At 41.0% G+C, this 15,169-nt stretch overlaps 1 protein-coding gene and 1 pseudogene across 1 annotated transcript; one reads left to right on the forward strand and one right to left on the reverse strand.

Moving 5' to 3' along the window:
- The first annotated feature begins 353 nt into the window (after window positions 1-353).
- OR56B4 (olfactory receptor family 56 subfamily B member 4) lies at window positions 354-1,319 on the forward strand. The gene has a single exon (XM_005910500.3). The coding sequence runs from the start codon at window positions 354-356 to the stop codon at window positions 1,317-1,319; it is 966 nt and encodes a 321-aa protein (XP_005910562.2).
- Window positions 1,320-13,849: 12,530 nt separating this feature from the next.
- Window positions 13,850-14,953, reverse strand: LOC102288332 (olfactory receptor 52B2-like; annotated as a pseudogene).
- Window positions 14,954-15,169: the final 216 nt, after the last annotated feature.

Genomic DNA, 15,169 nt, shown 5'->3' on the forward strand with positions numbered 1-15,169 from the left:
TCCTGAAAGTTTGGATTCTTTACATATGCATATGTGTATTCTTTGTGTTCATAACCCTCACATATTAAAAATCACTACTCAAAATTTCAAGAAAACACAGACATAAATCTTCACTTTTATTCTGCTGAAAGTTTTATCTTAGAACCTGTTTTGGCTCTTCCATTGTTCTTATCTGAATTTTTTCCAAGGGTCTTTCCAAGCAAGTTGAGGACATGTTATGCTAAAAAGAACTGAGTCACTGGTGAATCCTATATTCCTCTACATGAATTTTGACCCTCAGCTGGGCTAACCGCAGTCTATTCTTGTTTTCCCTTAATTCACAGATAAATGTTGAGAAGAAGACATCCCATGACATGGATACTACCCTAAGTATAACCAATGGCTCAGGGTTTCAAGTGTCTGAATTTGTTCTAATGGGGTTTCCAGGCATTCACAGCTGGCAACACTGGCTCTCCCTGCCCCTGGCTCTACTCTACTTCTTAGCTCTTGGTGCCAATCTCCTCATCTTGATCACCATCCATCATGAGTCTACCTTACACCAGCCCATGTATTACTTCCTTGGTATCTTGGCTGTGGTGGACATTGGACTGGCTACTACCATCATGCCCAAAATCCTGGCCATTTTCTGGTTTAATGCCAAGACCATCAGTCTCACTGAGTGCTTTGCTCAGTTGTATGCCATCAACTGTTTCATGTGCATGGAGTCAGGCATCTTCCTCTGCATGGCTGTGGATAGGTATGTAGCCATTTGCTATCCCCTTCGGTACTCTTCCATAGTCACTGAGACTTTTGTGATCAAAGTCACACTGTCTATGATGCTCAGGAATGGCCTGCTGATCATCCCAGTGCCTGTACTTGCTGCCCAGAGACACTACTGCTCCAGGAATGAGATTGACCACTGCCTATGCTCTAACTTGGGGGTCACCAGTCTGGCCTGTGATGACATCACTATTAATAGATTTTACCATTTGGCCTTGGCTTGGTTTGTGGTTGGGAGTGACATGGGTCTGGTCTTTGCTTCCTACATGTTGATTATTCGCTCAGTGCTGAGGTTGAACTCTGCTGAAGCAACATCTAAGGCCCTGAGTACCTGCAGCTCTCATCTCACCCTCATTCTCTTTTTCTACACCGCTGTTATTGTAGTGTCTGTCACCCATCTGGCAGGAAGACAGTTTCCCATCATCCCTGTTCTTCTCAATGTGTTGCATAGTGTCATTCCCCCAGCCCTTAACCCTATGGTGTATGCCCTTAGGACCCAGGAGCTGAGGGTGGGCTTCCAAAGGTTGTTTGGTCTGGGTGAGCATATGTCTAGGAAGTGAGCCAGCTTTAAACAGCAGAAAGTTATCAACGGTATTGAAAGCACACAGGCTTTGGAGCCCAGTTGTTCTGGGAAAAAATTTCAATATCACAATTAGTAGGATTGGGCTTCCCTGGTGGCTCAGAGGTTAAAGCATGCCTGGAATGTGGGAGACCCGGGTTCAATCCCTGGGTCAGGAAGATCTCCTGGAGAAGGAAATGGCAACCCACCCCAGTACTCTTGCCTGGAGAATCCCATAGACGGAGGAGCTGGGGTCACAAAGAGTCCAACACAACTGAGCTACTTCACTTTCACTTTCACTTCCAGTAGGATCATCAATTCAAATTAATTTTTCCATAGTACATACTATGGGCAAGGTACTGCTCTAAACAGTTCACAAATATTAACTCATTTAATCCCCAGAACAACCCTGTGAAGCAAGACTCATTGTTATTTACACATTTTGCAGATGAGGCAAGAAAGTTGAGAAACTTTCCTAAGGTCAAATAGGAAGGAAGTTGTAGAGTGAGCTTGGAACCCAAGCAAAACTTAGGCCATGAATATTCAGGAATTGAATCATCTTCCTTTGACAAAGTGAGTTAAATAGAAAGGCTTTATTGTATCCATGGACAAGGCTTATCTATGAACCATCTGCTTTCACCTGTTTCTTTAACAGTGATCCTATACACCCAGAGCAGAAGCATTGCAGCTGATAAAAAGTAGTGTACTAATGCATGGGTCAAACTGCCTGTTTCTCTTTCCATATGGTGCTTGGACTAAGTCCCTGAGATCCTTTAACATTTTGGGGAGGGAAAAATAAATCCCCAAAGTACTGGAATTTCTTCTAATCTTACCAGCCAAGAGATTGGATTTCCAATTCTACAAACAGGCTGATAAGGATAATTCAGACCAAGCCTCCCAGGTAGAATAAGGGTATAGAGAGAATGGAAAACTAACAAATTAGTAAAAACTATGTGGCCAAGATCTGAGTGTCAAAGAAAAATCAGACAGATTTCTTTTCTGTTCCAACATATAAAAAGAACTTAGAAGTTGCCACTCCCATCCTGATATCAAGATGAACCTGAACAAACCAAAAACCAACTGTTTTTCTGGACTGTTTTTCAGCTCAGAAAACTGAAATCACAGAACTAACAAACAACCTGGAGTTAGAGAAATACCCCCTACTCCAGGTAGGATATGTCTCTAATAAAGTCTTTTCGCCTGGAGAGGAGGCCTCTAACATGGAGCATGCTCTGGGCTTATTTCACAATCCATTCTTGGCTCTTTACTATAAGAATCTGCTAGAATTGCTGGATTTAAAGTGTGGAGCCTCCCTAAGACTACAGCTCCAAGTGTTTCTCATTTTCATACTAGTCCACACACATCCTCCAGGATTTGTCTAAATTACCTTTGAAGTTTCCTACTGGTTTATGGCTCCAGTAGCTACTGCTCCTATTAGCCAGATTCTCTGTATTCTCTGTCTTTATCTGTCCCCCCAAATTTGGGGGTAGAAGTTAGCCTGCAATGTCAATTCTCTGATGAGTCCAAGAAAAATCACTGAATTTCCTTTTTTTCAGCTTTTTGTTGTTGTTGCTGTTGTTGTTGTTGTTGTTTGTAAGGATAGGAGTGATGATAAAAAGCTCTTTACAGGTCAGAAGTTCTAGTATTGGATTATAACTAAAGTACAAAATAAATATCCATGACTCCATTCTGATATAAATAAATGATCCAATAAATAAATATGTAAGGGAGAATAGACAAACCTCTTAAGCAGAAAAATTCTAAATAATATATGTAGATACACCTGGAGAAGGCAATGGCAAGCCACTCCAGTACTCTTGCCTGGAAAATCCCGTGGACGGAGGAGCCTGGTTTGCTGCAGTCCATGGGGCCGCTAAGAGTCGGACAAGACAGAGCGACTTCATTTTCACTTTTCACTTTCATGCATTGGAGAAGGAAATGGCAACACACTCCAGTGTTCTTGCCTGGAGAATCCCAGGGACGGGGGAGCCTGGTGGGCTGCCGTCTATGGGGTCACACAGAGTCAGACACAACTGAAGCAACTTAGCAGCAGTAGCAGCAGATACACCACCTTCACATAGGTGAAACATAATTCCTTATTTCTTAAGTGCATAGTGATATCTTCCCAGAAGTCTGCCTTGGCTGCAAGTAGAAAAAGGAAAATACAACAAAAACATGTATTTGAATGCCTAAATTTTATAGATTTGTATACCCTCTTCTTCAATATGCTGTCAGTTAGCTGAATGTTAGCAATTTCTTGAATCAAACTGACCTTCCCCAACTGCAGATTCCCTGCAGATATAGGACCTTTAAAACTGGGGTTACCACATGGTTGAGAGCCATAGAGACACATGGTCTAGAGACTGGGATAGAGAAAGGGACTGAGCTCTATTCAACTTTTTTTTTTTTTTCGTTAACTGCTCAGATTAAGACACTTAAGAGTGTCCTCCAACTCTGGAGAGTGAGTGAAGAGTGAACAGAAGTGTTATGGCAAAGGGCTGGCCAGCACATGGCACAGAACATCAAGAAGGAGAGAGATGTGTCTCCTTAACTTTAGGTAACAAACTATTAGGGTTGTGTTTGGCTGTATATGAGACAATAGATAATAGTGGCCAGCCACACTGGAGTTTATTTTTCTCATCACACACACATACACACCACAGTCAGGCAGTTCAGAATTATTAAAGCAGCACTGTTGTACCATGCTGGGAAAGATTGAAGACAAAAAGAGAAGGGGGCGACAGAGGAAGAGATAGTTAGATAGCATCACCAACTCAATGGACATGAATTTGAGCAAACTCCAAGAGATAGTGAGGGGCAGATGAGCCTGGAGTGCTGCAGTCAGTGAGGTTGCAAAGTGTCGGATATGACTTAGTGACTGAACAACAGCAACAATTGTGACATGAAGGAATCAGGCTCTTTCAACTTTCTGCTCTGTCATTCTAAACTATATATACCTTACTCCACATTCATCTCCACATTCCAGACAAGAAGGAAGTTATTTAAAAGGAAGTCTTGACAGAATTTCACTCATACCTGGTGGGCCAGAAATGAGTCTGATGTTCAGATCTGATTGCAAGAAAGACTCAAAAGTTAAGTCTTTTACATTCCCAGCCTCTGTAATGGTGGAATGTTATAGAAAGTTGGGTTTGAATACATTCTGAATGTACTAACTTCTGAAAACAGAAAATGTACATCACATTCTCTCCATGCAATATTTTCAGAAATATATAACATAATGTGCCATGAAGAAGGTCTCAAAGATTTCAGAGCAAATAAGTTCTAAAGATCTCTGAATCTGCATGACAAACAGCATTCACGGCAGCTTCCTCCTTCCACTCTAAACCTAGCAATACTGACAAGATAGTCAAGAGTAAGTCGATCTAAAACACAATATGAAACAAATGCAGAGCCATTTTAAATAGAGAAAAACGTAAAGAAACTCCAAAAGAAGAAAGACATCTACAACAGAATTATCAGAAAGAATGGAAGCCCAAAAGGTGCATGGAAAAGGACTGCTACAAACATAATACTGATTCAGATTCAGAAATATCTGATTCTAAAAGAGCAGGGGCAGGGGCATGAGAAAATCAGCTTGCTAATTAATGGGTAGCAGAGTAGGAGCAGGTAGGCAGGAGAACCTTTTGCACATACACCGTTAGACCAAGAAGTGAGCCAAAAATCAGATAAGAGGGCTAAGTGTTCCAGAATAGTGGTGACTGGGTCAGAAAACAGGACAGTGACCCAAATGGATGCAAATATTCATGCCCCATGAGACATGGAAAAAAAGCTTAACCGTAAATCTACCCCTGGCACACCCCATACCTCCCCGACAACAGGTTGCATCAAACAAATACAGCAGCATTCTGAGATTGCCAACTAGAAAGAAAAACAATTAGCCAATAACCAAGATGACTTGGTCTAAACTTTAGACAGATTTTTTCCCTGTTAGCATCTAGCCTCCCCATTCTTAGGACATTTGCTTGAGAAAACTTGTAAATTCTTTCTCTAACTTTTTGCCATATAAATAAACCTTCTCTCAATCTTCTCTCAGTTTTACAACCTAGAAATAAATGTCTTTCTCAAGACCTGGGAACTTTCTCCTAAAATATAAACATCAAAGGAGATAGCACCCTATCTCTCATCCTCTATGGAGACTAACTTCTAAGAGCAGCAATTAGCAAGCACAGATGGCCTGCTGCTGCTGCTGCTAAGTCACTTCATTCGTGTCCGACTCTGTGCAACCACATAGACGGCAGCCCACCAGGCTCTGCCATCCCTGGGATTCTCCAAGCAAGAACACTGGAGTGGATTGCCATTTCCTTCTCCAATGCATGAAAGTGAAAAGTGAAAGTGAAGTCTCTCAGTCTTGTCCGACTCCTAGCAAACCCATGGACTGCAGCCTACCAGGCTCCTCCATCCATGGGATTTTCCAGGCAAGAGTACTGGAGTTGGTTGCCATCGCCCTCTCCGACAGATGGCCTAATCACAGACAAAAGCCTTTGCAATCTCAGGAATAACTCCATATGCTTGACAAACCCTACTGATCAACCTCTCCCTAAAGTCCTCCACTATTTTTCCACTAGCGCAGCCCAGAGCTGAAACCCATTTCTCCTGACACTTACCCCAGCCCAACTCCACCTTTTGTTTTAGTAGAACTGAGTTTCTAGACCTGGTCTGTGTTGTCTCTCCCACTGCTGGCAATAGTATCAAATAAACTCAACTTCCTTTTGTTCATCCTGTTTAGTGCAATTTTTCTTTACTACCAAATACAAAATTTTTGAGGAAAATCAACATGAAAGAGTAACATAAATGTTTACAAACATAACTCACACTGGAAAAGATAGAATAAATTCAACAACATCAACCCAAAAAAGAAACTCCTCTAGAGGTAACCTTCTCTATGCCAGCTCTTTACTTCAGGAATCCAGTCACTCAACCCTTCACAGCTAGAGGTGGTGACATGTGTTGTTACTTATGAGCCCTAGATAACTGCATTTAGGATCACTTAGGATCTTGTACTGACCACATCCTTATAAATAGTCCCTTTGTAAGCAATTTGAGAAACAGTACAAAATTTTTGAGCCTCCCTGATAGTTCAGTTAGTAAAGAATGTACCTGTGATGTAGGAGACCCTGGTTAGATTCCTGGATCAGGAAAATCCACTGCAGAAGGGGTAGGTTACCAGTATTCTTGGGCTTCCCTGTGGCTCAGCTGGTAAAGAATCTGCCTGCAACGTGGGAGACCTGGGATCAATTCCTGCATTGGGAAGATCCTCTGGAGAAGGGAAAGTCTACCCACGCCAGTATCCAGGACTGGAGAATTCCATGGACTATATAGTCCATGGGGTCTCAAAGAGTCAGACATGACTGAGTAACTTTCACTTTCAATTGTAAGTAATTTGAGAAATAGTAAAGTTTTGTCAAGAATGTGGAGAAAAGGGGATACTTGTATACTGTTGGCAGAAATGAAAATTTGTGCAGCCATTATGGAAAACAGTATAGGTTTCCTCAAAAAATTAAAAATAGAACAAATGTATCACCCAACAAGTCCACTCTTAGTATTTATCCAAAGAAAAATAAAAATACTGATTTGAAAAGACACCTGTAGCCCCATGTTCACTGCAGCTTAGAAGATAATAGGCAGATCCTGAGGATAGAGGAGTGAGACTGGAAAGTACCAGGGAAAGACCTAGGGATAAATACGTGGAACAGAGTTTTTTTAAGCCGACAGTCATTTACTGAGGTGCATGATATGGGAGAGAGGAAGTCTGTTGACAGAGGAGAAAGTGATTACATACACTCAGTTCTGCTGTGTCACTTAGTTTGAACATACAAATATGTCCCAAAACCAATGATATGTTTTGAAACAATTTGAGCATAACTGAATTTCACATTTGCCCTTGGGCAATTTTGTACACTAGTAACACACTCAGCAGTGGCCACAGGACTGGAAAAGGTCAATTTTCATTCCAATCCCAAAGAAAGGCAATGCCAAAGAATGCTCAAACTCCCGCACAATTGCACTCATCTCAAATGCTAGTAAAGTAATGTTCAAAATTCTCCAAGCCAGGCTTCAGCAATACGTGAACCATGAACTTCCTGATGTTCAAGCTGGTTTTAGAAAAGGCAGAGGAACCAGAGATCAAATTGCCAACATCTGCTGGATCATCAAAAAAGCAAGAGAGTTCCAGAAAAACATCTATTTCTGCTTTATTGACTATGCCAAAGCCTTTGACTGTATGGATCACAATAAACTGTGGAAAATTCTGAAAGAGATGGGAATACCAGACCACCTGACCGGCCTCTTGAGAAATCTGTATGCAGGTCAGGAAGCAACAGTTAGAACTGGACATGGAACAGACTGGTTCCAAATAGGAAAAGGAGTACGTCAAGGCTGTATATTGTCACCCTGCTTATTTAACTTAGATGCAGAGTACATCATGAGAAACGCTGGACTGGAAGAAACACAAGCTGGAATCAAGATTGCCAGGAGAAATATCAATAACCTCAGATATGCAGATGACACCACCCTTATGGCAGAAAGTGAAGAGGAACTCAAAAGCCTCTTGATGAAAGTGAAAGTGGAGAGTCAAAAAGTTGGCTTAAAGCTCAACATTCAGAAAAAGAAGATCATGGCATCCGGTCCCATCACTTCATGGGAAATAGATGGGGAAACAGTGGAAACAGTGTCAGACTTTATTTTTTAGGGGCTCCAAAACCACTGCAGATGGTGACTGCGGCCATGAAATTAAAAGACGCTTACTCCTTGGAAGAAAAGTTACAGCCAACCTAGATAGCATATTCAAAAGCAGAGACATTACTTTGCCAACAAAGGTCCGGCTAGTCAAGGCTATGGTTTTTCCTGTGGTCATGGATGGATGTGAGAGTTGGACTGTGAAGAAGGCTGAGCGCCGAAGAATTGATGCTTTTGAACTGTGGTGTTGGAAAAGACTCTTGAGAGTCTCTTGGACTGCAAGGAGATCCAACCAGTCCATTCTGAAGGAGATCAGCCCTGGGATTTCTTTGGAAGGAATGATGCTGAAGCTGAAACTCCAGTACTTTGGCCACCTCATGTGAAGAGTTGACTCATTGGGAAAGACTCTGATGCTGGGAGGGATTGGGGGCAGGAGGAGAAGGGGACGACAGAGGATGGCATCACTGACTCGATGGACGTGAGTCTGAGTGAACTCCAGGAGTTGGTGATGGACAGGGAGGCCTAGCGTGCTGCAGTTCATGGGGTCGCAAAGAGTCAGACACGACTGAGCAAATGAACCGAACACGGGTTGAATGGAGAAAGCTGCATCAGGCTGAAAACAAACTACGTTAGAAGTACACAAAACACACACACTCAGCACACGCTCCAAATATCTACCAGCTACCTCCATTCACTTCACAACTTTCCATTTTATTTCAGATAAAGTTATTTCTACCACTTCAAAATAACTCATAAGCTGCAATCTATTTACCTACTTCCACAAACTTCATGTCTTTTTCAAAATATTGTATTCTTTGTAGTATTTGTATTGTTCTTAATCATTTAACATGTGTAAAACTCTGGTACTGTTTATATTTTTTTTCTCTCTTTTTTTAACATGCTGTTGACAAAGTTTTTGCATACTGTGCTCCTAACTCCATTCTTCCATAAATCCTATGGATTTCATGTGGTATTTACATAGCATGGTGATTTTTAAGATTTTATAATGTAACATGTCACATTATAACAAAACTGACTTTACTTGCTAGAATAATTGGGGAGAAACCCAACTGTGGATAGAAGGGAGAACACATCTTTTTTTTTTTTTTTTTTTCCAGCCATGCAGGACCTTAGGATCAAACCTGTGCCCCTTGAAGTGGAAGCTCAGAGCCCTAATTTCTGGACAGCCAGGAAATTCCTGAGAACACAGCTTATACCTACAATTCAACCTGGCAGAACTGTTCATCTGGTGGTACTGCCTCCCAAGATTAGGTTTGAAAGGGATGGTTCACAGATGACCAAGATAAATCCCCAAAGTCACCAAGCGTCCCTCCTGCTGGAGTAAGACAATAACCTGACTTAAGCAGGGAGCCAAGGAGGGTCGGTGCAAGATCAGGTCATTTCACAGCTATGATGCAGACCCCAAACCCCAGGAGTAGTAGGGATGGGGATAGATTTGCGCTGAGCCACAAACACCTAAGCAGAGGCAACGGCAGCCATGGGCAGGGAAGCAGCCCTGAAGGACACACCAACCTGATGACAGCTTCACGGCGCCTCATGGTGCCCTCTGCAGTAGTAAGGAAACCAGCCAATACCAAGACACTGGGAGGGGAATCAGGGAGGCAGCCCACCCCGCTAGGATTCTGTCCTGGACTATACTCTGGCTCACTATCCTTGGATTTCTCAACTTGCCTGTCTTTATCTTTCATTAGTCTCTTCACTTGTGCAAGGGTTAATAGCTGTATCTGGAACAAAGCCATGGAGATGAGGCCGAGCTCTAACAGTCCCTGTTGAAAATGGTGAGGTGATCCAGCCAGAGGGCTATGCAACGAAAAACTTCTCAGCTATCACAGGGTCAGGCACAACTAGAGAGCCTGTGCACAATGAAAAATCCTAAGACCTGATGCAGCCAAATAAATAAATGTTTTTTTAAATAATATAAATGAAAATAAATACAAGAGGTAGTTCCTACATAAGTAGAACTATACATATTGTTTTCAATGAGAAGAATTTATATTTAAAAGTTGCACATATGGAATATAACTGAAATGCCCATCAGTTGATGAATGGATAAACAAAACAAGGTATATCCATATATTGAAATATTATTCAACAACAAAAAAGAATGAAGTACTGACACTATATTACATGATAAAACACTTATGAACCTTAAAAACACTATCTTAATTAAAAGAGTCAGACATAAAAAACCATATATTGTATAATTCCGTATACATGAAATGTGCATAATAGACAAAGCCATAGAGACGGAAAGTAGACTAGTGTCTGTCGGTGGCTGGGACGCTGAGGGAATGATGATAATTGCTAATGGGTAACAGATTCCTTTTTGTGAAGATAAAAGTCTTCTGGAATTAGATACTGGGTGATAGTTGCACAACTGTGAATATACTAAAAACTATTGAACTGTATGCTTTAAAGGGTAAATTTATAGCACGTGAATTAAGCAACTGTTTTTTTAAATGTTGCCAAATTCTTGTCTAACAGTAAAAGCAGCAGATTTTCATTCAGCGTAGTAAAAAAACAATTGTGTATGGCAAGAATTTAACAAATTCTTCTGTGGCTTGACAAAGGCTCACCTCTCTCACCGTATATGGAGCCAATTTGTATTGAAAACACAAAGCTTTCTGCAAGAAAGGTAATGAGTGAGACCACCTGCCCCAAAATCTCTTCATTTTTTAGTTTAATATAATATTACCTTCCCTGATGAGTGGATGAAGATGATCTCAACAGAGTCTAGACCTATCTACACCTTTCTGTCATGAATTTTTTTTAATTGAAGTATAGTTGATTTACAATATCTGTTTCAAGTGTTTTGCCACACAGATAAAAAACAGATGACAAATGCAGGGGGCTAGTTCCCATACTTCCCATGGTTTCATATCCTTCAGTTCAGTTCAGTTCGTCACTCAGTTGTACCCGACTTTGTGACCCCATGAACCGCAGCCAGGCCTCCCTGTCTATCACCAACTCCTGGAGTTTATCCAAACGCATGTCCATTGAGTCGGTGATGCCATCCAACCATCTCATCCTCTGTCGTCCCCTTCTCCTCCTGCCTTCAATCTTTCCCAGTATCAGGGTCTTTTCAAATGAGTCAGCTCTTCACATCAGGTGGCCAAAGTATTGGAGTTTCAGCTTCAACATCAGTCCTTCCAATGAACACCCAGGACTGATTTCCTTTAGGATGGACTGGTTGGATCTCCTTGCAGCCCAAGGGACTCTCAAGAGTCTTCTCCAACACCACAGTTCAAAAGCATCAATTCTTCTGCACTCAGCTTTCTTTATAGTCACATCCATCCATGACCGCTGGAAAAACCATAGCCTTGACTAGACTTCATATCCTTACGCTTCTTAGTTTCTTAGTCTTTCTTCAATCTGGTAAGATAGTAAGCTCCAATTTTACTTACAACCTGTGTTCTATTTTGGTTAACTGCAATGCAAAACACAGAACAGTGTCTTTGCAATTTATCTAACCTCCCTCTTTTTTCTCTTGTTTGTACACTGGGAACAGCCCTATAACCATATGTAACTAAGATGTTGATGAAATTGAAAGAGAATAGAAGAAAATGTACATTGAATGTGCATCCTTCCAGGCTTCTCTGTCCATGAGGTTTTCCATGCAAGAATACTGGAGTGGGTAGCCATTCCTTCTCCAGGGGATCTTCCCCACCTAGGGATCGAACCTGGGTCTCCTGAATTATAGGCAGATTCTTTACCAACTGAGCTACCAGGGAAGCACATACAGTCCATAAAGGAGTAATTTTTAAATTTTTGCAATAATTTTCAAAGCTTGGACAAATAATTCCAAGTGCCTTTGGTGGGGGGATCTAAATGAATTTTTAGCATTGTTCTCTCTCCAGCAAAACTGTGTAAAAGTCAGTGTGTCTAGCACAGGACTCTGAACCCCAACACTGCCTAACAAATTCTATATGAATGACTCATAGGACAATAGATTTAGTGTCTTTCTCTCTCTCTCTCTCTCTCTCTCTACATATATATATATATATATATATATATATATATATTCCAGACTATGTACTGAGGACAGACTTCATGAGGCTTGTGGATGAATTCACACATGGGTATCATCAGTTCCTTGGAAGACAGATTTTCCACTGCTGTGGAGCAGTGGTAGGAACCATTAGGTGACCACTCAGAATATGTAGTTTAATGCAGAGCAGGACATGAAAGCAGAAAACCTCAAGATGGGTGGACTTGAGAGCTGTGTTTAAAGATAGTTGTGTAGAGAAGTTGCATTCTTTTCCAACAAGTCATGATGACTCTTCCACCAATGATCAGCAATTTCAGACTCCAAAGTGTAGGAGGAGAAGAGAAGTAATCACTGACAAGTCTTCCAGATTAACCCAATTGCTTTCATGTATCCATCTGGAGGGGGCATAAGAATAATTGTAATACTCTATATAGAGTACTTGGCAGCTTAAGAATTGCCCCAAACACAATCTCATTTAGTCTCCATTAAATCCTATTAGTTAAATATGCTTTTCATTATTCAAAAATTATGAAAATCAGTGACTGTATTAGTAAGCATAACTTCAAATTTCTAGTTATTTGACACAATAAAACATCAATGACTTGCCATTCACACAGAAAAGGAAAAAATGATAATATTGTCAGTTGAATGACTACTGATAGCTCTCCTCCAAGTGTTTTTTCCCAGGCTTATTGAGATATAAGTGACATGTAACATGTGTAAGTTTAAGATGTACAATATACTGACTTGATACTCTCATATATTTCAAAATGATCACCACCATAGTACCACTAACACCTCTACCCCATCATATGATTATCATTTTTTGTGTGATGAGAATATTTAAGATCTACTCTCTAAGCAATTCTCAAGTGTATTATACAGCATTATTAGCTATAATTATCATATTGTACATTAGATCCCCAGAACTTAATTGTCTTAAGACTGGAAGTTTGTACACTTCAACCAACATTTTTTCATTTCTCCCACTTCCCAGACACTGGTAATCACAATTCCATTGTTTCTGTTAGTGTGGTTTTTCTAGATTCCACACGTAAGCTTTATAGTACGTGTCTTTGTGTCTGACTTCTTTCATGCTAATGCTTCATATTTCATATTTCTTCATATTCATTCTGCTGTCAATGGACATTTAGGTTGTTCCCACGCCTTGGCTATGGTAAGCATTGCTGCAATGAACATGAGGCTGCATGTATCCTTTCAAATCATGTTTTTCTGTAGATATATGCCTAGGAGTCGGATTGCAGGGTTGTATGGTAGCTGTATTCTTAGTTTTTAAAGGAACCTGCATAACCCAACAGTATAATTTTTAAAACACTCTTTTATATTCATTATATAATTTGATTTGTAAAATACACTTGTGGTTATGATGGCAGTGGTGTTGGAGGTGATAATGTTCTTGGAAGGTAAGCAGGAGGTAGAGGAGCCTCTGGAAACACTGGAAATCTCATATACATGAAATCTAAAAAATCTTCCTCAGCCAACAAACTTCAAGTTAGAATTATAGCTAACACTGAGAGTCCACTAAATGCTAAGCAATGTATCATGTTGTTTACATATTTAATTTAAGCCTTAGAGCCTAGGTACAATGTTTCATTTTATAGGTTAGGACTAAATTGCCAAAAAGTGGGAATCTACCCATCGTCAAAAACCAGAAAGTAAGGAAGCCAGGATTTAAATCCAGATGCATTTTATTTCAAAGCCCATGTGCATTCTTCTGCAACACACTACAGCATCTAAATTTGAGAACTTGGTAAGTTCTCTTTTTTCCTGTTGCTTTGAAAACTGCAAAGGAGCCATGAGCTTTCTCAAGACTTCCCCACAACAGATGGCATGTGAGCCACACTGTCCCTGATTTCCTTGGTCTTTCTTCCACAGATGATGGGATTAAGCATGCGGGGAATTAACACATAGAGATTTACCAGAAGGATGTGGATATGGTGGGGAATGTTCTTGCCAAAGCAATAAGTAAGGAAAATGAAAAAGGATGGGATGAAAAAAAGGAGAATGAATCCAATATGGGAACCACAAGTATTGACAGCCTTGTGTCAGGCTTCCTGGGAAGGAAGTCTAAACACAGTTTGGAGGATCAAAGTGTAGGAAACACCAATGAGTGTAACATCTGCCAAAACTGATGCCACTGGCACTGAGAAGCCATACTGGATATTGACGGTGATGCCAGCCACAGGCCAGTTTGGCTACCCCAATGAGTTCACAGTATGAGTGGGCGATGACATTGGTTCAACAATGTGGCAGCCTCTTCAGCAAGAATATGATAGGGAAAATGGCCCCAGGGTTCCATCCCCAGATTTCCAGGTTCATTTTTATGATTGCAGTAAGAGTTAAGATGAGATGGTTGAATGGCATCACTGACTCGATAGACATGAGTTTGAGCAAGCTCTGGGAGTTGGTGATGGACAGGGAGGCCTGATGCACTGCAGTCCATGGGGTCACAAAGAGTCAGACACGACTGAGCAAGTGAACTGAACTGAGGGGTTAAGATGGCTGTGTACCTCAAAGGAGTACAAATGGCCATGTAGCAGTCAAATGCCATGGCCAGAAGGATTCCTGACTCAGTTACAAAGGCAATGTGGATGAAAAACATCTGAGTGATGCAGGCATCAAAGGCAATCTCCCCAGCATGGAACCAGAAGATAGCAAGAGCCTTGGGCACAGTGGTGGTGGACAGCAGAATGTCAGTTCCAGGCAGCATGGATAGGAAGACATATGTAGGGATCATGGAGAGTGCATTCATTGAGGACAACAAAGATAAGGGCTCCATTTCCCAAGACCGCAGTGATGTACATCAGGCAGAAGAGGATGGAGAGCCAGGTGTGGTAGTTCTCCAGTCCTGGTATGCCAAGTAGAACAAACACAATGAGGTGGAAGGTGGTGAGGTTAGCACCAAACATGCCTGCTTTTGGAGTCTGTCTATGAAGACCACAGAAATTTGGAGTCATTGAGTAGAATCAGCCATAAGTTTCACTAAAGTTAAACATTAGATAATGAAATCAATCACTAATGCCTTGACTTAGCATATATAATGTTAGGCTTTCACTTCCTAGCCTAGCACTGCAAACATAAATATAGACATAGGTTCCTGATCACAACTCAGCAATGTCTAGAAT

Source organism: Bos mutus, chromosome 15 (assembly GCF_027580195.1).
Source record: "Bos mutus isolate GX-2022 chromosome 15, NWIPB_WYAK_1.1, whole genome shotgun sequence".
Classification (NCBI taxonomy): Eukaryota; Metazoa; Chordata; class Mammalia; order Artiodactyla; family Bovidae; genus Bos; species Bos mutus.